Below are 25,284 nucleotides of genomic sequence, written 5' to 3'. Positions count from 1 at the left end.
ATTGATACAGCTCTTTTTTTTGAGCCCGGTTTTCTTTGCATTATACTAGGCTTAAAATGAATCATTATGAAAAAGCCAGCAGGAATCTTGTGCTTATCTGTCTCTGGAACACCTTCTTTTCATCTGAGAGGTGCCCTTTTTTCTCTCCTTAAACATAATTTGAAGTGTTTCAGAATTTGTTAGATTTACTTGAAAAGTATAATGTGACTTTATTTCAATGAATAATCCCTCTTAGAAAAAGATTGAAAGTGTTTTAGCATTAAAAAAAAAAGGAACAAAATATCTTAAGGTACAAACTGAGTTTTGTAAAGAATCCAAAACAATGTACATGTAAGTAATGAAATCTGTGAATGATTGTTATTATTGTTGTTCAATAGCATCCAATTCTTGGTGATCCCATTTGGAATTTTCTTGGCAAAGGTCCTGGATTACTTTGCCATTTCCTTCTCCTGCTTGTTTTACACATGAGAAAACTAAGGCAAACCAGGCTAAGTGAATTGCCCAGTGTTGGGGTTAGTAAGTGTCTGAGACCAGATTTGAACTCAGGAAGAAAAATCTTTCTGACTTAAGGCCTGATGCTTTCTCCATTGCACCACCCAGCTGTCCAATTGCTTGACTACTGAAATTAAAAGAGATTTATTTCTATGGTTGGACTCTTTTGGTTGTAGTCAGTCAACAGGCATTTATTAAATTTCAAATGATTTACATGTTTAACCTATATCAGTCTGCTTGCTGTCTTGGAAAGGGGAAGGGAAAGGAAGAAAAAGAAAAAAATTACAACAAATCTTCAAAAATGAATATTGAAAACTATCTTTATATTAACTGGAACAAAAGAGAAAATACTATTAAGCGAGGAGGAAGAAAAAAAAACCCAAACATTTATTAAGCACTTAATTTGTGCCTGTCACTGTGTTAAGTACGATGACTACAAAATACAGTAGCAGAAATAAACAGAGCTCCTGCCCTCAAGGAAATGGCATTTCTATGTGGAAAAATAACACATAAAAAAAAGCAAAAATGTGGTGATGGGAAGTAGCCATGAAAGGAATGGCATGATAGAAAAAGGGAAGAATGAGACATGACTGGTATGTCCTTCCTTAAAAAAAAAGTTCTGGAAGGAGTCATTAAATCAGAGGGAGAAGCCACAGTACACCCAAGAGTTTTCAGAGCAGGTCATAGTGTTGGTGCATCTGTGTTTAGACACACTAGACATATAAAGGAATACTCATTATTCTTTCTCTTGATTCTTCTCTTGCAGTTTTGTTTTTGAACCTGAAGTGGACCATGCTTTCGGCACATCCCAACTGACATCAGGCCTGGGCCAGATTGTGTTCCACAATCAGTCTACATCTTCTCACCTGCCACAGGTCAATAGAAGATGGAAGACTCCAACAGGGATAGGACATCCTTAGTGAAAGGTGCTAAGGACATTGCCAAGGAGGTGAAGAAACAAACCGTGAAAAAAGTGAATCAAGCAGTGGACCGGGCCCAGGATGGCTACACACAGAGATCCTACAGTCGATTCCAAGATGAAGAAGATGATGATGATTATTATCCAGCAGGAGAAACCTATGGTGGGGAAGCCAATGATGATGAAGGGTCAAGTGAAGCGACAGAAGGCCATGATGAAGATGATGAAATTTATGAAGGCGAATATCAGGGCATTCCCAACCTTAACCAAGGGAAAGACAGCATCGTGTCCATAGGGCAGCCCAAAGGGGAGGAGTATAAGGATCGCAGTGAATTGGAATCTGAAAGGAAAGCTGATGAGGAAGAATTAGCCCAGCAGTACGAGCTGATTATTCAAGAATGTGGCCATGGACGGTTTCAGTGGGCCCTTTTCTTTGTCTTGGGGATGGCACTCATGGCAGATGGAGTGGAAGTATTTGTGGTGGGCTTCGTATTGCCAAGTGCTGAGACGGACATGTGCATACCAAATTCTGGATCTGGATGGCTAGGTGAGAAAAAGGCATATTTAAATTTATTTTGGTGACCATGATTATTAATCTAGCAACAATACTTCTTTTAATTGCATATTATTCTCTCTCTGCACATGGATAAATGTAAAATATGTAGAAGGAATACTATGCATTTAGAGTGTAAATACTTAAAGTGGGATCCATGAACTTAAAAAATTTTTTTATAACTATTTTTCAATATGATTGGTTTCTTTTGTGATTCCAAAGGATTGTTGTTGTTTTGATTTTTAAAAATACATTAAAAAACATTATTCTGAGAAGGAATTATTCTATTATTATTGCATTGGCCGAGAGGTATGTTAATAAATGTTTAACAACCAGCTTACTGCCCCCCAAAATGTACATAGAACACACTTTTATATTTAATTTGCATTATTAACATTTTCTCTATGCCTTTTTTAAGTCTAGACAATCAACAAAACAATAAAGCAAGCCTTGATTAGTAGTATTTGCTTACATGGAAAATTAACAATCATCTTTGAGCTGGTAAAAGCTGTCTTGCAATACGCTTCATTCCACTGAGGAAGAGGTCTGTGAAATAAAATAAAAAGGTTAAAAACTCCTGATTTACATATATATATATATATTATAATAATTGGATTTTTTCATCAACAACTAGAGGACATAATTATGAAAATAATATGGTAGAAAATTTTTTTATCCAGAAAAGTGGTAATTACAAAGCAATTAAATCAAATATGATTTTCAAATACTGTATTAAATTTGCATGTTTTAATGAGCAAATGATTAAATATCTCTGGGACTTTGCTAGTGTTGACTATATGAATACATGATTCCCCTCCATAGCTTTTTATTTTTTTAGTTTAAAAAATTCTCTTAAAGATTTTTTTTCTCCTAAATAGATGTTGTATGTCATATATAACTTAAGCCAATCTGTGAATTCAGGTTCAAAATTTGAAGATGAGACTTTTGTAGGTCATCTAACAATTAACAAAAGGAGATTTACTTAATCATGTCATAGAAAGAATAGTTAATCAATAAACATTTATTAAGAGCCTATCCCAGACCAGGCACTGTGCTAAAATACAAAGAAAGGTAAAAGTACCAGCTCTCAAGGCTCTTACAATCTAAAGAGGGAGTCAACATACAAACTATTATGTACATCATGCCAGATGAATTAAAAATAATTAAGAGAAGGGACACACTAGAGCTGAAAGGGTTAGTGAAAGACTTAATGTACAAGGAAAGAATTTAGCTGGGCCCAACTAGAAAGGCTAGAAGGCAGAGATGAGGAAGAGGGATATTCTACACACAAGGGACAGCCCTGGAGTTAGGGGATGGAGATGTAGTTTTTTACAAGTAGACTATTGTCACTGGATCAACGAGTATAGTATGAGAGTACTGGAAAGATTATGGAGGACTCTGAATGCTAAACAGAGGGTTTTATATTTCATCCTGAAAGTAATAGAGAGCAATTAGAGTTTTTCGAGTGACATGATTAGACCTTCACTTTAGGAAAACCAAGGATGGACTGGAGTGGGGAGATCTTGTGCCTGGAAAACTCACCAGTAGGCTATTGCAACAGTCCAAGCTTAAGATGCGAGCCTAAAATAAAGTAATAATATTGTTGGAAGAGAAGAGGGAGGGATATGAAAGATGTTACAAAGATAAAATTGATCTACCTTGGCAACAGATTAGATACTCAGCAAGGATATATAGTAGCCTTCCTCATCTCCCTATAGAAAAAAAGGCCAGTCAGCCAAATCTCTCATGACAAATCTGGAGGCACTGACTTCCTTGGGCTGGTCGCTTTTATACCCTTTGTCAGCCAGGAAGCTGAATATTCAATATCAAGCCTCCATGGACCAATTAAGTCTTGAGGAAAGTTTGAATATCTTTTGAGGAAAAACAAGTCTAGCTTACATGAAGTGGGATCCTAGGAAGTGCTATCTCAACTTACATGATCCTAGGAAATATTGCTCCTAACACAACAGAATTCTCTCCAGTGATTTTTTTTAAAAAATCATTTCAATCCCTGTTAGAGTTTTGCTGGGCTTGATGCTTTCCCTATCAGGTCAGCAGTAAGAGAGCAATTTTTTTTATATTATAATAATTGGATTTTTTTCTTCACCAACTACTACAGGGCATAATTACTTTATGAAAATAATATGGTAGCAAATTGTTTTTTCTCCAGAAAAGTGATAATTACAAAGCAATTGACTGGTAGAATCAGAAGGTGGAGATACACAGTGCCCCAAGCAAAGTGTACCCTTTTTTGACTTGAATATAAATAGCATGTTTGTGCAAGCCCTGAAGTGTCTTTATGTCAAACTGGTGGCTTGGATGGCCCAGGGTACCAAGCTCTCTATAACTACCTTGGATAAATCTGCACAGCCCCTGGTTCCAAAGAGGTCTGTGGAACATGTGGGTTCATTTCACAGAAGCAGACTGAGATCACAACTTTAAGAGTGGTGGGGATGTGTAAGTTTCTGTCTCCATATGTCCTTTTTGTGTGAATGCTATGAGGCTATTCTATGCAATTAATAAAGTCAGTCATAAGCTTAGCAACCAGTATAGCAGTAATTCTGTCCCTTAAATCCTAGGCTGGACAAGTGATGCTTAATGTTGGGCAAATATATGTTTTAAACAATATGAGGCAATGTGACATAATGGATAGAGGATGAACTAGTCTCAGAATCAGGAAGAATTGGATTTTATTCCACCTCTGACACATACTAGATATCTAACTGGGCAAATTCTTAAATTCTCATAGCACTAGATACTCTCTCAAAATATTAAGTTGCAAGAAAAGTATCAGTCTTGATTAGAAGAATTCTCTATATCAATAATGAACATATGTATGCACATACACACAGATATGAACAAACTGTATATAATTATAACCATATATATATATATATATACACACAGACATACACAAAAACACACATATATGTATATGTATGTATAAATACAGAATGCTTATATATACATATACAATAGCTATCTCTATTTATCTACATAGGTTGTGTGTAAAAAAAAAAAAAAAAACTCCAGGAACTTTATATAACAGTTGTGTATGTTAAATACCAGGACCATAAATTCCAGGTGTATATTTTTATCTGGGCAAGGTGGGACCCACTTGTAATCCTTGGTACTTGAGAGGCTAAGACTCATGGTTCTGACATGCAGTATGCCAAGTTGATTGGGTGCTTGTACTGGGTCCATTACCATATAATGAGCCCCTGAGATTAGTGGACCACCATTCTGACTAAAAAGGGACAAATTGGTCAAAGTCAGAAAAAGAGCAAGTCCAAGCAGTGGGACTGAGTCCATGAGTGGCTGCTATATTATCAATCTGGACAAGATATGCTCTATAAAATGTATATTTTTTTCACCTAATAGTATTTTGGTTTTTTCCCCAATTACATGTAAAGACAGTATTCAATGTTCACTTTTGAAAGATTTTGAGTTCTAATTTTTTTCTCCTTCCATTCCTTTCCTCGCCCTTTCCTATGATATTAAACAACTTCATATATGTACAATCATTTAAAATATATTGCCATATTAGTCATGTTATGAAAAAAAATCTAAACAAAAGGGAAAAACTATAAGAAAGAAGAAATTTTTTAGAAGGTGAAAATAGTATGTTTAAATCCTCCCTAAGCCTCCATAGTTTTTTCTCTAGATCTAGTTGACATCTTTTATCCCAAATCTATTGAAATTGTCTTGGATCATTATAGTGCTGAGAAGAGCTAAGTCTGTCATAGTTGATCACCACACAATTTTGCTGTTAATGTGTACATTTTTCTTCTGATTCTGTTCACTTCACTCAGCATCAGTTCATTTAAGTTTCTCCAGGCCTTTCTCAAATCGTTTCTTATAGAACAATAATATTCCTTTACATTCACATACCACAACTTATTCAGCTATTCCCCAACTGATGGGCATCCTCAAATTCCAGTTCCTTGCCACCACAAAGAGCTGCTGCAAACATTTTTGCCCATGTGGGTCCTTTTCCCTCTTCAATGATTTTTGGGGATACAGACTCAATAGAGACACTGCTAGATCAAAGGGTATGCACAATTTGGTAATTTTTTGAGTTTAGTTCCAAATTGCTCTCCAGAATCTCAGTTCACAACTCCACTGACAATGCATTAATGTTCTAGTTTTCCCACATTAGCTCTGACATTTGTTATTATCTTTTCCTGTCATCTTAGTCAATCTGAAAAATGTGAGGTAGTACCTCAAAGTTGTTTTAATTAACATTTCTCTAATCAATAGGATTGATTTAGAGTATTTTCATATGACTATAGATGGCTTTAATTTCTTCATATGAAAATTGTCTGTTCATATCTTTTGACCATTTATCACCTGAGGAATGACTTAGATTCTGATAAATTTGACTCAGTTCTCTATATATTTGAGGAATGAGGCCTTTACTAGAACATTGGTTGTAAAAATTGTTTCCTAGATTTCTGCTTCCCTTCTAATCTTGGCTATATTGGCTTTGTTTGTACAAAAACCTAAAATGTATACATTTTAGCAGTGTTCTTAAAGGACATGTGGAAAATTGTTAATCTTGTATATAAGCAACATATTTATGGTTCTTTCATGTTATGTTTTGTGTATATGCATACATACATACATTATGTTAGGAAATTTTGTTAATCCATCTGAGGAAGCACAGTGACCCTGGGAATGAGGGAGAGAGAATTTGATTATATTTTCTCATACAGGGCAATAACCCTTTGTGCCTTCTAAAATAGGAACTTTGCTGATGGGAGCTGCCTCTCAGATTAAATGGCTAGCTCACATTGTTGGGGAATAGACTGATGAAAGGAACCGTTTATTTGTGCTTTTCTTGTAAAGGGATATGACAAGCTCTTTTTCCCTTTGTTCTTTCATGTTTTGGATGAGTGGGGATCAGATTGGAATCCTGTGGAGCCTTTAATGACTGAAACAAGGCATATGGAAGCAGTATGTCTTAACCACATAGTAGACAAGTAAAGGAGGATAATGTAGTCATGTGCACCAAAGATGGTAGCCTTTTAGCCCTAGAGAAAACAATAACCAAGATTGTATCCAAGAAGATGCAGAGTGGCTGGGCCCAGACATGGAGACATTAGCAGTGACACATTCTCTCAACTGTATGAGAACTCCATCTATGGAGATGGGAGCAACATGAGTGGTAAGAGGTCCCAAACTCCTACTTTTTGGAGGAGTGTTGAGAACTCCTCCTCAAGGGTTTGGTTCTTTAACAATCCCAAATTCAAGAGTTTCAGAAAACCTGCCTCCTATCAAATAAAGGTGAGCTAGTTTATGACTAGAATCTGATTCTGGAATTTAGTTTTCTAATAAAAGTTCATGCAATCATTGCTACAGAGATGGATGAAACCTTAAAAATCATCTAGTTCAGTTACCATCTTTTACAAATAAGAAAATGGGAGCCCAGAGAAATAAGACTTAGGACACAGATAGGATGTGACAATCAAAATTCAAATTCATGCTTTGACTCCAAATTCAGTGCTCTTCTTAACCCTACTGAGCCTATCAATGCATGATGGAATTGCTATGTAAATTATGTGAGTTTGTGTGTATTTATTTCTGTAGATCCCAACTTCTTAAACTGTGGTTTGTGACATCATATGGGTTCTTGTAACTGAATGTGGGGATTGTGAAATTATGATTTATTATCAGTAAGCATGTGATTTGTATTCCTATTTTTATATACCTATATACTAGAGTTATGTAAAAATTTCTTGGACAAAAAGGGTTGTGAGTAAAAAAATTTAAGAAGCTTTATTGTAGATATTTGTGTGTATATAGTAATATAGATACAAACATATATTAATATTTATCTCTCTGAAAAACCAAAGTATGCACTATACATTTTAAATTTAATCTTCATAACTAATATTTTCTCCTTGTCTAGAGTCACAGAACTAATAAATGTTAGGAAGAGGATTTGAACTCAAGTCTTTCAGTCCCAAAGTCCAATAGTCTGTTCCATAGATTTTAGTGTCTTTTAAATTCATTCTTGCAAAGCTCACCTCTAAAATCTTTTTTCTCTTTGGTGAGAGAGTCTATTCATTTCAAAACTCTGGATAAAAGCCTTTATCACAGTTTAATAAAAAGAAACATTTTAGTAGAATTTCTTAAGTGGAGAGAACCAAAGCTTCTTAGAATCTCATCTGAGCAGTCTAGTATTTTCAGACAAATTATAGAATAAATAACTTTCCACATTGGTAACACTAGTGAATATATTGCAATGTATTAAATTCCAAATTCAGTATTAAAAGATTAACACACAAAAGGAAAGAGAGGAAGCTGAGCTAAGCTCTGCCACTGCCTCCTTATCTCCTTCAAACTGTACCAAAGCATTGTAACACATGAGGTTCCCTTATCAGCAGGTCCCACAAAACCTAATGATATTACCCACCCCCCAGGTGATATTCCAAAAGTGTAGATAACACTGCAGAACAATTGGTACAGAAATATTTCCATCCATCCATAAATGTTGTTTGCTTTAGTGAAATAAATATGTGTCCCTAGGAATATGTAGCTTTGCTCCATGATGTGAGAGTCCCTGATAGAAGCACTTAAACAGCATCATAACTAGGCCTTCCAGACTTGCATTTCAATTATTCTTTCCATTGTAATTTCACTCATAATTGCATCCTAACTGAGTCTTTTTAGACAGGCATTTAAATTGTTTTCCATTTTCATTTCATCATATAATAGCTTTGTAATATAATTACCACACTGAGCCATTGCTATGGGACCCAGACTTTAAGAAAGAAAAAAGGCATGGCCTGCATTTAGACAATTGGGAAAACAGATTTCCAAAGTACTTTCCTTTTGAATTCCTTCATTCATTCATAGATTCAATTAACCAACAGACATTTATTGAGCATCAACTGTGTACAAAATACTATGCTAGGTATATTGTAAAACATATGGCTCCCTTATCAGCAAATCACACAAAATCTAATGATATTATACCTCCCCAGGTGATAGTCTGAAGATGTAAATAATATTGCAGAACAGTTGGTAAATAAAATTAGGCTCTGTCGTCTGAGAATTTGCCATCTAGAAAGACTGGGAATGGGGGTAAGTTGAAAGGTAATACATATTAATAACTCATGCTAATAAGATATATGCTAATAATAATAAGTGTAAAAGGGAGATCCAAGCAAAGTAGTGAGAGTTCAGATGATATAGAAATCTTTACTTGCTTAGTGGAGGTCATTGTGATTAAGGACACTTCTCTTTTTGTGTTGACAGGAAAAACAATAATCAAAGTTTCCTTGGTATCTTTATAGGAACTTAGAAGAAAAAGGCTATGGAGGTAGTGAGGAAAAGGGTTGGGTGGGAATAAGTTAATTTCTTAGTCCTTAAATAAAATATAACTTGAAGAATAGGGAAAAGACAAGGCACAATCTCATTGTTCCAGTTAGCTCCCAAGGGGAATTAAGTTTACTAGCTTCAAGATGAACCATCTCTTTCTACGGTAGGGAAATGTATCTTCATCTTCATTTCAATGTAATTGGTTTCCTTTATAATTCTATACATTTATGATTCTAAGAAGGGGTTATAGGCTTTCCAGACTGCCAAAGGTGTTTAGTACATGGAAAAGGTACTACCTAAACTATGATTTCAAATCATAAAAATCCCTAAAATACAGTATAGGCCAAAGCAAGTATGAAGAGTTGGATCATATATCTGTTGTGTTACATCTTTCATTAAAAATACTAAGTCAAATCACTCAACTTCACTTTAACCTGTTAAAGGTTTGATATTATGAAAAGACCCCTTGATTTGAGCTCCAAAACTTCAAAGTTTGAATCTTGACTTAATGCTTTACCATCTATAAGACTTTGCACAAGTCAATGTACTTGTGAAATCTTAAGTTTTTTTTTTCCTTTGTAAAAAGAGTAAGTTGAATTAGGGAACCTCTATGTCCTTTCTAGTTCTAAATTTGTAGATATTTTTAAGCTTTTCAAAAAATATTAATGACTAATGATTTATCTTAATTCTCTTTTTTCTTTCTTTATTTTTCCCCTTGGTTGAAAAAAAAATGGGTAGCGCTTAGATATAGTAGCGCCAGTAAGTGTTTGTTTTCTATTTGGAAAAACACAGAAAGAAAACAAAAAGAAAGCAGATATCTCATACATAAAGGAAAAGACTGGTGACTAATGTGAGTAATGAGTGTCTATGAGGATACCTAGAGTTAAAATAGTCTCAGTGAAAAAGTATGTATCTCTGTCATTTTCTTCCTTCGTGGCCTAGCAAAGACAAATTAGGATGTATCTGAGAGTCACCTTTAATAGGGAGGCCAGAGGTCTTTATGGAGTCCAATTCTAGCCCAGGGATTAGAAATCAAATAAGAAGTTCAGTTTTCAGATAACAAAGCCATCTCTTTATTTGTTTTTTCAAAGCTCAATTTATTTTGAAGTACCCTGAGACAAAATAGCAATATAATTAGAGAGGTCGCAGACAAGTCTTTCAGAGAAGACTGTGAAAAGTTTCAATACAATCCACTGTATTATTATTCCCTTTGAGATTTTCCTGGAAATCAGTTAGCTATCACTTTTTATGTTCATACTTCCTTCTCAGGTGATCTATAACCCAAAAGAAACAAAAAGAGAAAAAGATTTCAGAAAGATATTTTTTAAACTTCATCAGTCTTAATTTTCATCACCTAATTATACAATCTTCCTGTTCCATTTTATGGAAGGCATGGCCCCAAAAATAGTCATTTAAGGGCAGAGAACGGCTCTGCTTGAGCAGGACAATGAATGGAGTGAAGAGTGAAGCACAAAATAAGAAATCTGCCCCAGGGAGCTAAATTAGTAACAAGGAGTGATAGTTGCAAAAAAAGCACATTTAGGCTTGATGTAAGAAAAAATTTCTTACTTATCAACTAAAATTATTTTTAAAAACTCCAAGGAATGGGCTGCTTCAAGACACAGGGAGTCTGTCCCTTACTGGATATATCAAAATTTGTATGACTTCTTATCAGGTGTATTGGAGAAAAGACGAAATAGCCATGATTTGACAAAATATTCTCTTGGGATAGCCTTTCACAGAATTATTTACCCTTATCCACATTCCAGCATTGATAATAAGATATATCGTCCTGGAAATAGACTGTGCCTGAGTCTGAGTTTATAGTTGGCTTATTTTGGAGAGGCTTATTTTTAGTAGCATTTTAGTTATTAGATGATAAATTCTCTAACTATGGCTGCCCATGAAACAGAAAAAATACAATATGATCCTTTGTTTATGATGGCTTTCTTCTGTTTCCTCAATTATCCTGACAGATTGACTGAAAAGCAGCATAAAGTGGGAAGAATCATGTAGTGTTTAGATCTTCTATTAACATTAGCTTAACTCTTGGTTATCTGTATGTAAAGACACATTATATCATATATAAACAAACTGGCCTAATATTAGAGCAGGGATTCTTAACTTATAAGTCCCTGGATCTTTCAAAGTGTTCTGTGGAAAAATTTCAGGTTCTCCATGAATGTGAATGTGAAAAAAAAATGAATATACCTTTAACTGAAATTTAGCAATTCCTTTAATTTTTTAAAAACAGAATTCTGAGAATGGGCTCATAGGCTTCCACATATTGCCAAGGTAAGGTCCATGTTACACAAAAGGATTAAGATATCTATACTAGGGGAAAACTAACTTAAATCAAACTTGACATTTTCACTCTAAACAAAACTAGAAGATTCAAGAAAGATTTCACTTAAAGGTAGAATGTCACACTTTAGAGCAGAAGTGTCAAACTCCTTAGAACCTAGGTCTCATCAAGTGATAAAACTACCTAGTGTGGCCCAAACCAGACTAAAATGTAATTAGGAATTGTTTGGCAAAAATAAATCAAAATACAATACAGCATAGATAATGTTAATTTGTCATTTTCTAAATTTATATGTGGTGGCAAGAATTGTTTCTACTGGAATTTGGCATCCCTGCCAATAAGCCAATAAAAGAAGTTGAATAACTTGCATAATGAAATAAAAGGAGTTGAATAAGAAGCAAATAAAGGAGTTGGTAGATTTGGTTTCTTTGTTTATCCAATGACAACAAAAAATCATGATTTTGCTGTATACTTAATCATGTTGGCAAAGGAGTATCACAGTGGATAGACCATTGGGCCTACAGTTAGTAAGAAATATTTACTAACTGTGTGAATCTGGTAAGTCATTTAACTTTTGTCTTGGTTTCTTCAATGGCATAATAACAATAGTGTCTACCACTCAGGGTTGTTGTGAGAATCAAATGATACAATATTTGTAAAATACTTTACACAGCTCTTGGAATATAGTAGGTACTTAATGTTTCTTCTTTCCTTCCTTTCCCCTTTCCTTCCTTTTCTTTTTCTTTCCCTTTCCCTTCCCTCTCTTTTCCCTTTTCTCCTTTCCTTCCTTCCTTCCTTCCTCTTTCCTTCCTTCCTTCCTTCCTTCCTTCCTTCCTTCCTTCCTTCCTTCCTTCCTTCCTTCCTCTTTCCTTCCTTCTTTGCTTCCTTCTTTCCTTTCCTCCTTCCTTCTTCTCTTTCCTTTTCATGAGCATTTGCAAAAAAAAAAAAAAAAACGCTTTGAAGATAATTGTCAATTTGCCAACATCTGTTGCAAAGAATGAAGAGTCTGAGAATAACTGCAAGGAACTCGAAGTCTTTCAAAAGAAGACAGTATATGTGTAATTACTCAGTGATTTCAATGCAAAGGTTAACAGGAGGATAATGAAAAATATGGCTCAGGATTAAGAAACAAAAAAAAGTTAAGGGTTGTAGACTACACAAAAATGTCACACTTACATCCCAAAATAGTCTTTAAGAAAAAAAGTAAGAAATCACAGGATATGGTAAAAATAAACATAAAAAATTAAATTTATTATATCTCAATGTACAAAAAAAAATCTACATTATCTACCAATATGTGTCAATCCAGGCCATTTGTGTGCATTAAAGAACCATTGTTCTCTTAGAGCATAGATGAAAATCAATTAAATTTTTAAAAATTTGTATTAAAGATGAGAAAAAATAGGTTGTACAGCCATAACAGCTCTAACCTATCCTATTTCAACAAGCCTTTCCTGTCCCAACCATGGGAAATGAATAAAGGAGAAGATATTGACATAGACTCTCAATCTTTTTCTACAGAAGTTTCATTTCTGTGGCACAATTGCCACGATGAAGAATCCAAAAGACCCCCAAAACCACTTTAGGTCAATTCCAATCTAAAATATAGCCTAATAACTTTGCAGAGGATAATAGTAATTTATGGGCAATATTACCTCATAAAGCAAGGAGTGGTAGAAAAATAAATGAGTTATAAAAATCTTGCAATAAGATATGGTCAAACCAAATGAGCTTAAAAGCAATTAAATTATGAAAAAGTCAACAAGTAAACAAAAAATGGAACAGAATTGTAAGCATTTCTTTAGCAAACTTAGGAAACAAAAAAAAGGGAAAACAGAATCATACTATATGCACACAGAAGAAACCTATGTTGAGGAAAAATCAGGTCTGTATTGAGATTTGTGAGATCTTGCCAGGGTTTGAGCTCTGCTGGCATAACAATAATGGTGAGCATTTGTTTAACATTTACTAACCAGACCCTGTGCTAAACAGTTTACAAATATTATCTCATTTGATCCTCATAACAATCCTGGGAGGTAGGTTCTATTATCATCTCCATTTTACATTTGGGGAAGCTGAGACAGAGATTAAATGCATTCATTATTCAATACCACACAGCTCAGGTACTTATCTGAGGCTGGATTTGAACTCAGTTCTTCCTGGCTTCAGACATTTACTAGTTGTACAATCCTACCCTAGTCACTTAATCCATTTGCCTTAGTTTCCTTGTCTATAAAAAAAGAATAATAATAATAATGCTTCCTTCCCATGGTGGCAATGATAAAAGTAGATAATTACATTACATTGTTAGACATTATTTTTAATATTTAGCATAGTGCCTAGCATATTGTAAGTACTATAAAAATGTCATTATCATTGTATACTGTGTATGATATCTGGGACAGCTAGATGATGCAATGGATAGAATGCCCAACCTGGAGTCAGGAAGTCTCATCTTCCTGAGTTCAAATCTGACTTTAGATACTTACTAGCAGTGTGACCCTGAGTACATCACTTAATTTTGTTTGCCTTCGTTTATTCATCTATAGAATGAGCTGAAGAAGAAAATGGAAAACCATTCCAGTATCTTTGCCAAGAAAACTTTAAATGAATTCACAAAGAAACTGAAGACAAGTGAACAGTAAAATGATGTCTAGATGAATTAAAAAGTACTTGTCTTGAAGGATAATTAAATATTGTTAGACCAGAAAGAATCTAACCTCCTCATTTTTAAGGCTCTAGATAGGGTACTTATGTAATTTGCCCAATATCACACAGCTAGCTAGACTAGAGATAGGATCTTCTGACTCCCAGTTCAGTCCTAGCTGCATCATGTTGCACTAAGTCTTCATTTGTATTCTTAGTAAGAGATAAGAAACATAGAATACTCTATGCTGTATGTTATAATGAAAAGAACACTGAATTTAGAATCTTAAGATATGGGTTTAAACTTTGGCTTTATGTGGGTTTCAATCCCATAGGGGGTCATGTAATTGAAAGTGATATTGTAAAATTATGATTTATTATCAGTAGTTGTTTTATTTATATACCTATTTTATACACTTATCTAGCCAGGGTCATCTTAAAATTTCTTGGACAAATAGGGGTTACAAATAGAAAAAGTTTAAGAAGCCCTGACTTAAAGAAAGTCATCAAAAAAAAATTTATTATGGACCTCAGCTTCCTAGTCAGAAAAATGAAGGCATTGGACTAGGTGACCTAAAAAATGTGAGGTACTAGACACAGCCTTAAGTGGCATAAGAGCTATCATTGAGAGGTAGGTGAGAGGTACAGGAATAAAGAGACAGAGAAATAATTTGCGGAAGGAGAAATCTCTAATTAATTTTCATCTGTAATTTCCCAATTCCCTACTTCTTTTAGAGGCAAGATTAATATATTCCAGACGGCCAGTCTAAGGGATGAATTTATGTGACTGGTGACTCTTAGACTGAGGGAAAGTGAATGAAAATACCTTGACTGGGAATGAAATGTACAACTTGCTCTGTAATGTAAGCCTGGTAAATTCTCCGAGGAATCTTGAGAAACAGCTTGGTTATTACTCACATTTGGTCATCAATTACCTGAATGCTCTGTGTACATGTGCTATAAAAAGTTGGAGAAGGGTATTCCCCTTTCTCTCTTTTTCTGTTAAATATCGATGTCACCTTGGCCTTCAGCAAAAGTGGAAAATTGAAGGTGTGCCCTTGAAGCTAGGGGCTGTTCTGCCCAGTAATCACTGTCCTAGAAACCAATGGCATGTAGCGGAAGGGACTACAGCCACCATATTTTACAGGTCATTACTCATTAGATTTGGAACTTCAGAGACTATCTCATCCAACCCCTTTATTTTACAAAGATAGAAACTTAGAAAAGTGAGATGACAACCAAGGTCATAAAGTTAGTAAGGAAGAAAGCCATGATTCAAAACCTAGTCTTTTGATTCTAAATCCATATGTCTTTAATCCTCCATCCGTCTTCTCATGACAGTAAACATAATTGCTTCAGTCACCAAGCAGAACTCTAATCTTGAGGACCAGTAAGAGAAAGCCTGAAGTGACACAATGACTTTCTGGACTCCCATTAGAATGTGAGGTCCTTGAAGGCAGGAACTGCTTTTACTTATATATAAGATGTTTCAAAAAGTTTTAAGCTATTAAAATTTAATTATTAAGCTTAGTTCTTAAATTTTAATAAATTAAAACTACATTAAGATTTTTTAGAAACCCAGAATACACATGCACTTACATATATTTCTACATATATATATGTATAATGTATATACATATACAAAACTCATATTTTAAGTGCTAGTCACCTTGTTAAGTTCTGGGAAATAATATTAATTAATCTTAATAAAAAAAGCTTTCATGACTTAAAATTATACAAAGACTTTGGAACAGTGTGTTGTGTGTATGGGTGGGTATTCCTGCACATGTAATATGAAACATAAGGAATATGTTTAAAGGGCGCACCTTAGTTAGAAAGTCAAATAGTTCTCTTACACCATTAATGTCAATGTTCCCTTCAGTGCATCACATTCAGGCTTGTTCATTCTGTCTAAACTTTTCCTAGAAAATCACCATAAGAATACATAAGTTATTGCTTATGTGACCACACCATTTTCTTTTTCATACTTTCTTTGATAACATCCTTTATTCCAGTCCTTTTTTAGAGTTCAGTATTTGTTATATATGCTAGCCTGTGAGTTCCAAGCATGGTATACTTCTTCATTGTCCTCTAGGATACTTAACTTTAATTCTTGATAACCATAGCACTCCAAGACCCATTTGAATATGGGTAAAAAACTAGTTGGCAGCACCATTTGTTGAATATTGTACCAAAAAAAAAAAAAGATAGGCCTTCATTTCAGGAAGAAGTTGAACAATTTAAGGAAGCTGGCCATTTTCCATAGACCACCCAGGTCTATGTCTTTTTCTCATTTAATTCTAAGCCCAACAAATTATTCTTTGCTGTTATCTGTCCAAAGTATAGGGTGAACTCTAAGGCAGTCCATCCAACTACATATTATAGACCAGACTAGTGGTCTCCAAATTTTTATGATTGTATTGAGCCTATCAGGAAAAAAATTGAGCATATGGTCCAAACATGAATGCTTCTTTTATAAATTATATCCATATACTACCATGCCAATAATGATTTGCATGATTAAATAAAAAATTTAAAATAAAATTTTAAATCTTAAAATAAAACAAAATTTTAAAATAAAAAAATTTAATGATGAGATAAAGGTGAATATTATTTAATTCTAGAATAAATAGGGAGCTATAGGAGTTTAGTGAGTAGAGGAATGATATAGTCAGACTCATGCTTTAGGAAAATTAATTTGGCATCTATAGGGAGGATGGAATGGAGAATGTAGATATTTAAGGAGAGAAGACAAGTTAGGAGTCAGTTTAAATAGTTCAGGTGAGAAGTAATGATGGCCAAAGTTGGAGTAGCCATAAGGGAACTGACATAAGAGATATGGAGGTAGAACCCAACAAGATATGGCAACTGATGGATTTTGTGGGATGAGGGGATTTTGAGAAGACAAAGATAATAATAAAAGTTAGCATTTATATAGCACTTTATGATTTGCAAAGGATATTACAAATATTATGTCATTTAATTCTAACAATATTCCTTTAAGGTAGATACTAACATGATATCGCTTTTTTATAGATGAGAAAAATGAGGCTAAGATGGTAAGTGATTTGCACATAGTTTGCTAATAAATGTGTCTGAGGCAGTATTCACACTCAGGTCCCCATGACTATGAGTCTAGAACTCTATCTGCTTTGTTATTTACATGATGAGAAACTAAGTTAGTGGAAGTACTTTTATGCTCTACACGGTAATAGAAAAAATGTATAAGAAGGTGGAAGGAGTAATTTTTCTTTTTCTTTTTGGAAATATAGCAAATGATAGATGTAATGCAGATCCTTATATGGTAGAAGAGCAAGATGGGGGTTGGGGATCAACTCATAAAAAAAGTTTTGGTTAGCCATTGAGCCAACTAGAACTGCTCATTCAGTAGATCTAAGAGGAGTTACTCTTTATCTGAAAATATGGGGACTCTATCAGTCTCTTTCTTTGGATTCCCAAAAAGAGAAGAGAAGTTCCTTTCCTCCAAAGAAGCTATAGTGCTTGCTCCCATATGATAAAGACATGTGCGTTCTCTAGTTAAGACTGAGCTTAAATCTTTGGCCTTAATTTTATTAGTATTTCATTCTCTGGACATAGGTAACTAAACAAAAATCATGAGACAGAGACTTTCCAAGAGACTATAATTGGAGATTTTGGGAAATCTTCAGTTGGGGCTCATTGACAGAAAATTTTGGCTATTATACCTTTCTTGGAGATGAGAAAATAAGTCCCAACAATGACCTAGTTTTCCAGAAAATATATGTGTTGAGGGAATTGTTCACAGAATTCAAAGCAAATGTAATAGTGAAGTGGTGGTTCCCCAGTCCCACTTAGTATATCATCTATCAGTATTTTAAGTCACAGTTACATAGGTGAGCACAATAAGTATTATGAGCTAAACAAATTAAGATGGGATGGAAAAGACCAGCTCTGATATTTTAAGCTGTAATCATCATTCTTCTATTATAAGCATCAAATAGAAACATTTTACTAAGATTCATTTTTGAAGTATTACCTAATTAGTCCTTTGAGTAATACACTTCATTTTATATTTTAAAACTCTAGCTGATCTGGGGCAATTTATTTGTTGATACTTTGAACATCAAGTTGATCAATCTGTGAACTCCTCAGCATTGATGTTCCACACTGTTCTAACAGTACATATTGAAGCCTCTTCATTCAACTATTTTTTAGCATTTCATAAAAAAGAAAGAAATGTGCAATCTGCAAATATACTTTAGCTAAGTAACTAGGTAGTTCAGTGGAAAGAATTGTAGAATTGGAGTCAGGAAGATCTGAATTAAAATCTAAGCTCAGACACTTGTTAACAAATCATTTATACTTTGCTTTAGTTTTTTCAACTGTAAAATGAAGATGATAATACTATTTATTTCTCAGCTAAGATGCCTAGAAATTCATAGAATCTAAGCCCCCAATACCTACATAAAACTATCCAAAATTTAGACGATGAGCAAGAGAAACTAGAAGCCAAATTGGACTTTATTCACATCACTGAGAATTAGAGGGCTGAATGCCATGACTAGATTATGGTTCTTGGTGGGTATATTTTATTCAAAAGAAGGGGAAAAGTGATTTGAAATTGAGGGTATATTAAGAAGATCCATGAAGAAAGCATATGAGGAAAACTTGAAACCAGAGGGAATAAAGTATGTTTGAGTGAGAGTCAAAAGAGGAAGAGACAGAAGTAAATTTATCTTTGGAGTATACTACAGACAATCTGAATAGACAAAAGATGTAGATATAGAATCTAAGTAATTGCTAAGAAGCTGTCACAGAAGTATGGGAGACACCAGTCATCTGCTGGAACTCTATCTCTGCCAAAGTAAGAATAGCTATTACATTCTTGATTTGTCTTAGTGATCATTTCTTCCTTTAAAAGGTGTAAGAACCAATAAGGAGAAATTCTAGTCTGAATCCAATTCTAATTAATATGGAAGAAATGCCTTCCAGTAAAGAAATTATAGTCCAGTTGAACAATGATTGGGGGGATGAACTAGGATATAGCCAGATGAGTAATTAGAAGAGGACAGATGTGACATTATAGGGCATATTTAGGTTTAATATCAAGTAACATTTCTTAACAATGAGACCTGTTTAAAAGTAGTACTTTGGAGGTAGCGGGTTTTCAGAGAGAGAAGAGATAATCATTTCTTAGATTGTGTTATGGTGGGGGATTCTTTTTCCAGACTGAGTTGTTCTCAAATGACTGTTCAGTTACCTTCTAGGTCTAAAATTCTCTGTTTCTTTTTTGTAAGGTACAAAAATGCTGAACTTCATGATCATAGAACAATTGTTAGAATATTGTTTCATGAAAATTATATTTACTTTTCTGTTGCCACTTGTAATAATTTGTCTATTTAAAGATTTATCTCAATTGATTAATAGCACTTTTTAATAAAGTTTTGCCTTCTTAAATTTCATAATTTCATGGATGATCAAATGTGGTAGAAGGGTCTGCTTGCCATTAATATTTTAAACAGAAATAATAGTTTCAGCAAGACATGAGGTTTTATCTCAATAAAGAATTGACTCATGCATCATAGTATAGCTACAAACTGAACCCCACAAATTAATTCATGGTAGACTCACTGCCATGTTCTTGGATGTACATCTTTGATTCCCCCTGGAGTGCATTGTCCTGATCTCCTATTAGAGTGATGCTCCTTTTGTTTGTACTGTCAGATTAGATTAACATGACAATCACACTGAAAATATGAACCCTGGTAGGCCCAATAGGAATCAAGGCCTTTGACTCCTCTCTGGTAACCTATTCCTTATTCTCCATTTCATGCTTTTCTCTTGTCCTGACCTTGCTACCAATGTTGACATGCCAGATGCTATGAAATACATACCTTGATAAACCTTTCATGCCCCAGAACATTCTAATTATAATTCATCACTTGCAATTGCCCCTCCGAGTTTAACATTGTCCCTTTCAGAGTGTTTAACATGACATGGTTACAATTCTATGGTTTCTTTCCAAAATCGTTTCTTTGCTTTCTTCCCCAGAGATGATGAGAAAAAAGTGAGTTAAACTGATGTGATCAGAACAATAACACAAAGCTCAGTCTGGTACCCAGCTCCTTCTATTCTGCTGCTTCTTGTTAGTGTCAGGCTCTTGAGCCACCCATAGCACCTAGATCCACATAGATACTCACACAGACCACAATGAAGGCATAAAAATAGAAAAATTAGGAGCTCCAATCCAAGACCACTCAACTGAGCCTCCCCTGGCCTTTGGATCTATGTCCTCCCCAATTATACCTAGTCACCATTACAGATGGTCTGATCAAAGATATACTTAATGTCTTCTCTGCCTTAGGATAACATCTTATTCTCTAGCTAATTAGATGAGGAAACTGAAATAGGAAGCAGTTAAGTGACTTACTCAGCATCACATGGCTAGTAAGAGTCTGAGATTGAATTTGAATTCAGGTTTTCCTAACTCTAACTCCTGGGCTCCTTCCCCTGTGCTCCTAACTGTCCCATTCAAGACCCTTGAAGGCAAGGACCATTTCTACCCCTATGTGTATTTCTCAAGCTTAATTCAGTGCCTGACGTATAGCAAGCATTTAATAAATACTTGTTAACTTGTTATTTCCACTATATTGACACGTAGTCTTGATGGGGATAGGGGAACTGGGTGAAATAGGTAAATCAGAGGTAAACACAAGAGAAAGAGCTATCACACACTAACATCTCACAGGTACCATATTCTCTCTGGGAATAGCAGGAAAAAGGGTCTAGATGCAATACTCTTCATTTTTAGAGTTCCCCATAAATAAGCAGCATTGGTTCTCTCAATTTCACCAGTCGGGTTCTTTGAATGCTGCTTGTTGGATTTGGAAGGTGGGGTGGAGTGGAGTGTGTAAGAGCTTCTAATGCTCCCACTATTTTATGATCCTGTCAGCCCTGGTGAGCAGTTTTGTCTTAATGAATTAAGCAGTAGTTGAGAATTCTATTATAGCTTTATCCTTGGTGCTTCCTGGATTATAAATGTGCATTCTGGATTTCAGGATCAAAGGCTTCACTCCTAACCAGCTTTTCTCTGCTCTTGACATTTGTCTTGTTATCTTTGATAGAAGGATGCTTTATTTTGTAGGATCTGGGGGTGGGACGGGTAGTAGAGGTGAGGAACTATTTATTCACTGGTTCTGTTTAGCAGATTTTATGTCACAGTAATGCCATTTGACATTAAAAAGTTTATTGTCTTAGAGAGTATATATCCTATCCTGCTCACATACACTGGAAACATTTCATTTAGATTTAGCATTGCCACATTGGAAAAAAATTAATAATTTGTTGTCGTTATAATTTTGATACCCTCTTTCCTCTCAATTTTTACATTCACATTTCCCCAATTCAGGAAGCTGGGAGAAGAATCATAGTGTTTTTCATGATTGAAACCTACTATAAATAAGTATTCAGGCACTGCATTATATTTCTTACATATTCTTATTCTGTATTTCTTATATTTCTACTTTTGTGAAATATAAGGAGCAGACAAATTTCCTCCATTATATGTTGTGAGCTTTTTGAGATCAGTGGCCATTTTGGTGTTGTTGCCTTTGTATCCCCTAATATCTAGCATAGTGCCTTGTACATATCAAGTACCAATAAATTTTTGATGAACTGAATTGAGAAGGCATAAATAGACCCATTCCCTCTATCCTGAATGAAGGAAAAACTATTTATTAAGCACTTATTATGCATGGAATATTATGTTACACTATGGGATTTAAACAAGCCACTTTATAGTTTTAAGGAACTCACATTGTAATAGGAGGAGGTAACACATTTAGGAGGCTTTAGAAGTAGGTCAAATGGAAAGATCCAATTGCCAAGAACATGAGAGTTCTTGATTCCAAAAAATTCTAATATTTGTGGTGTTTTGAGCCCCTTTGGATTTTTAATCTTCTCAAGATTAGCAAGGTTAGTCTTGGTTCAATGTAAGATTGACCTTGCAATCCACAGGGGGCTGATCATTTGATCAGGTTTATTAACTTTAGGAATTTGAGAATTAGGGGATTTGAACTAAATAAAGCACTTAATATGCACAGTCTGTTGTATAATGTATGTGAGTCAATCAGCCACAATGCAAATATTATAGTGTATTATGATACTTAATGTTTAATTTTTGAGATTGAGAGAAATGCATATATGGATTTTCTTATGAAAAGCCTGCCATTTCCCAAGCATGTCCAGTGAATTGACAGAAATTATAGTGGTTATGAGGCAGGATGTCAAAGTAGATGGTTGGGAATGCAGTCTATGAATTAAGAAAGATCTGTGTTTGAGTCCTACCACTAATACATCCAGGCTATATGAGCATAGGTAAATCAATAATCTCTTAGTATGCCCAAGCAATTCCTTAAGATTAAGTTATAGAGCAGATGCTGACCTATGTTGGCAGAAGGAATTTTATCACTATTTATTTCCCTATACCAATGAAATCACCAGTTCAGTTCCCCTTCCTCTTCCAAAATGTCTCTTATTAATAATATCTCAAAATAAAACAATTATCCTATTCAGATTTTTTTGAAGATATAAGTACAGTAGATGACTATGTGTTTAACAATGCCATAGGTTGAGTTCTAAATTTTCTCCTTCCTCTCACCCCTTCCCTCTTATTGAGAACACAACTGATATGATATTAATTATACATGTGAAGCCATACAAAAAGTATTTCCATATTAGTCATCACATGCATTTGTTAAAGGCCTATTATGTGCAAAGCATTGTTCTGGGTGCTAGGATTCAGAATACCCCAAACTATATTATTTTTGGTATTGATCTCAAGAAACTGAGCAGCTACAGAGATATTCCAAGCAAGCTATTTGTGCAGTACCCTTCCCCCATTACATCAATTTAGACTATTCTAGATGAAAAACTATACCCTCAAAATATTTTTCTGTCCTTTAAATTTTTTTACTGTATTGAAAAAGCTTCAAAGATTTTGTATCTATTTTCTCAATTGATCCTCAAAACAATGCTGTGAATAAAGTCTTATAGATATTATTCTTTTCCATTTGCAGATAAACTGAGACTCAGAAAAGATAAATAACTTGTCTGTGTCTACATAAATTAGAAGTGGTGGAATTTGAACTATAGATTTCATGACCATAAGTACAATATTATATTACTTGTGCTACAGTGGCTCTCCTAATTTATAATTTCTCTACAGATTTCCAAATGGAAGATTCAAGTTTTATGTTAAGTGATGGTAAAATCAATTTTTAAAAGTACTACTTCAGTGAGCTCAGAGCATGACAAAGCCAGAATAGCTGGTATTTATATAGTGCACTCAAGTTTGCAAAGTGCTTTATAAAGATAATCTTATTGGATCTTTAAAATAACCCTATATTGTACATATTTAAGCTATATCAGATTGCTTGCTGTCTTGGGGAGGGGAGAGACAAGCAAGTGAGGTAAAAAATTTGGAACACAAAATCTTACAAAAATGAATGTTGAAAATTATCTTTACATTATTTGGAAAAATAAAATATTATAGAGAAATTTTAAAAACCCTGGGAAATAGATACTAATATTATCCATATGTTACAACTAAGAAAACTGAGGCAGACAATTGTTAAATGATCAGGACTCCATCACTGTTTCTGTCCCTTTGCAATTTAGGATTTATCCATGATACTTCATTCTGATTTATCCTTCATATTGAATTAGTTACTAATTGCTCAACATTCCTCTCACATTTGTCTTCTTCTTTCTATTCACATCACAACAAATCCTTATCCAAGCCTTAGTCATATCACCTAGACACTTTGTTCATTGTTGTTTGATTATATTTAACTTTTATGATCCCATTTGGGTTCTTCTTGGCAAAGATACTAGAGTGATTTGTCATTTCCTTCTCCAGATCATTTTACAGATGAGGAAACTGAGGCCAAAAGGTTAAGTGACTTGCTCAGGGATACACAACTAGTAAATGTCTGAAGCCAGATTTGAACTCATGAAGATGAGTCTTTCTAATTCTAGACCTTGCACTCTATCCATTGTTCTGTCTGCCTCCCCAAAATGAGGTATAGGAGAATGTAAATGATTCCTTCAAGGTCATACACGGTCATTTTGGTGTCTACAATCAGTACCCGAGTTTTCTGCCCATAAATCTATTATTATTTTTTTATTCCAAGTCTCATCACATCTCCCTTTCCATCCTTTTTTAATAAATGTAAGTGGCTATTGCCTTCATATTTGTCTTGGGATCAAATATGAAATCATCTGATTTGCTTTTAAAGTCCTTTATAACCTAGCTCCTTCTTACCTTTCCAGTCCTCTCTAATCTTATTTTTCATGATCCTCCTTTGTCATTGGCCTCTTTGCTATTCCTGGAAGATTACATTCCATCTCTCAACTCCTGATATTTTACTACTGCCATTTCTGCCTCTTGGCTTCCCTTTAAGTCTCAGATGAAGCTGTTCCTGCTTCAAGAAGCCTTTCATTAGTCTGCTTAATCTGTAATATTACTCCTAATTTCTCCTCTCTCTTTCTCTCTCTCTCTCTTTCTTTCTCTCTCTCTCTCTCTCTCTCTCTCTCTCTCTCTCTCTCTCTCTCTCTCTCTCTCTTTCTCTCTCTCTGTCTCTCTATCTCTGTCTCTGTCTTTGTTTCTCTCTGTCTCTCTGTCTCTCTCTCTCTCTCTCTCTCTTTCTCTGTGTGTGTCTCTCTATCTCTCTCTCGCTCGCTCTCTTCTTTCCCTCCCCCTTTCTCTCTTTCTATCTCTTTATCTCTTTGTCCTCTCTTTTTTCTTCTATTTCCCCTCTCTTTACTTATAATCTCTCTGTCTGTCTGTCTGTCTCTCTGTCTCTGTGTGTCTCTCTATCTGTCTGTCTCTATTTCTCTCTTTCTTTCTCTCTCTCTCCTCTTCCTTCTTCCTTTCCCTCTTCCTGTTTCTTTCTCTTAACACACACACACACACACACACACACAGAGGCTTATATAGATATATGTATATTTTTGTATATCATTGTATCTCCAATTCTTAGTACAGTGCCCGGCACATAGTAG

The 25,284-nt window shown here is 34.7% G+C and overlaps 1 protein-coding gene across 1 annotated transcript in view; it reads left to right on the top strand.

Annotated features, from left to right (window-relative positions):
• SV2C (synaptic vesicle glycoprotein 2C) overlaps window positions 1–25,284 on the top strand; it is a 272,898-nt gene that overhangs the window by 59,237 nt on the left and 188,377 nt on the right. Inside the window, exon 2 of the mRNA XM_051992047.1 lies at window positions 1,259–1,958. Coding sequence (XP_051848007.1) covers window positions 1,379–1,958 — 580 coding nt within the window. The 5' untranslated portion in view covers window positions 1,259–1,378. The remainder of the gene's footprint in view (window positions 1–1,258; window positions 1,959–25,284) is intronic.

The sequence above is a fragment of the Antechinus flavipes genome, chromosome 1 (genome assembly GCF_016432865.1).
Source record: "Antechinus flavipes isolate AdamAnt ecotype Samford, QLD, Australia chromosome 1, AdamAnt_v2, whole genome shotgun sequence".
Taxonomy (NCBI): domain Eukaryota; kingdom Metazoa; phylum Chordata; class Mammalia; order Dasyuromorphia; family Dasyuridae; genus Antechinus; species Antechinus flavipes.
The sequence above is the reverse complement of the archived record's forward strand: the minus strand, read 5'-3'. Positions and strand labels throughout refer to the sequence as shown.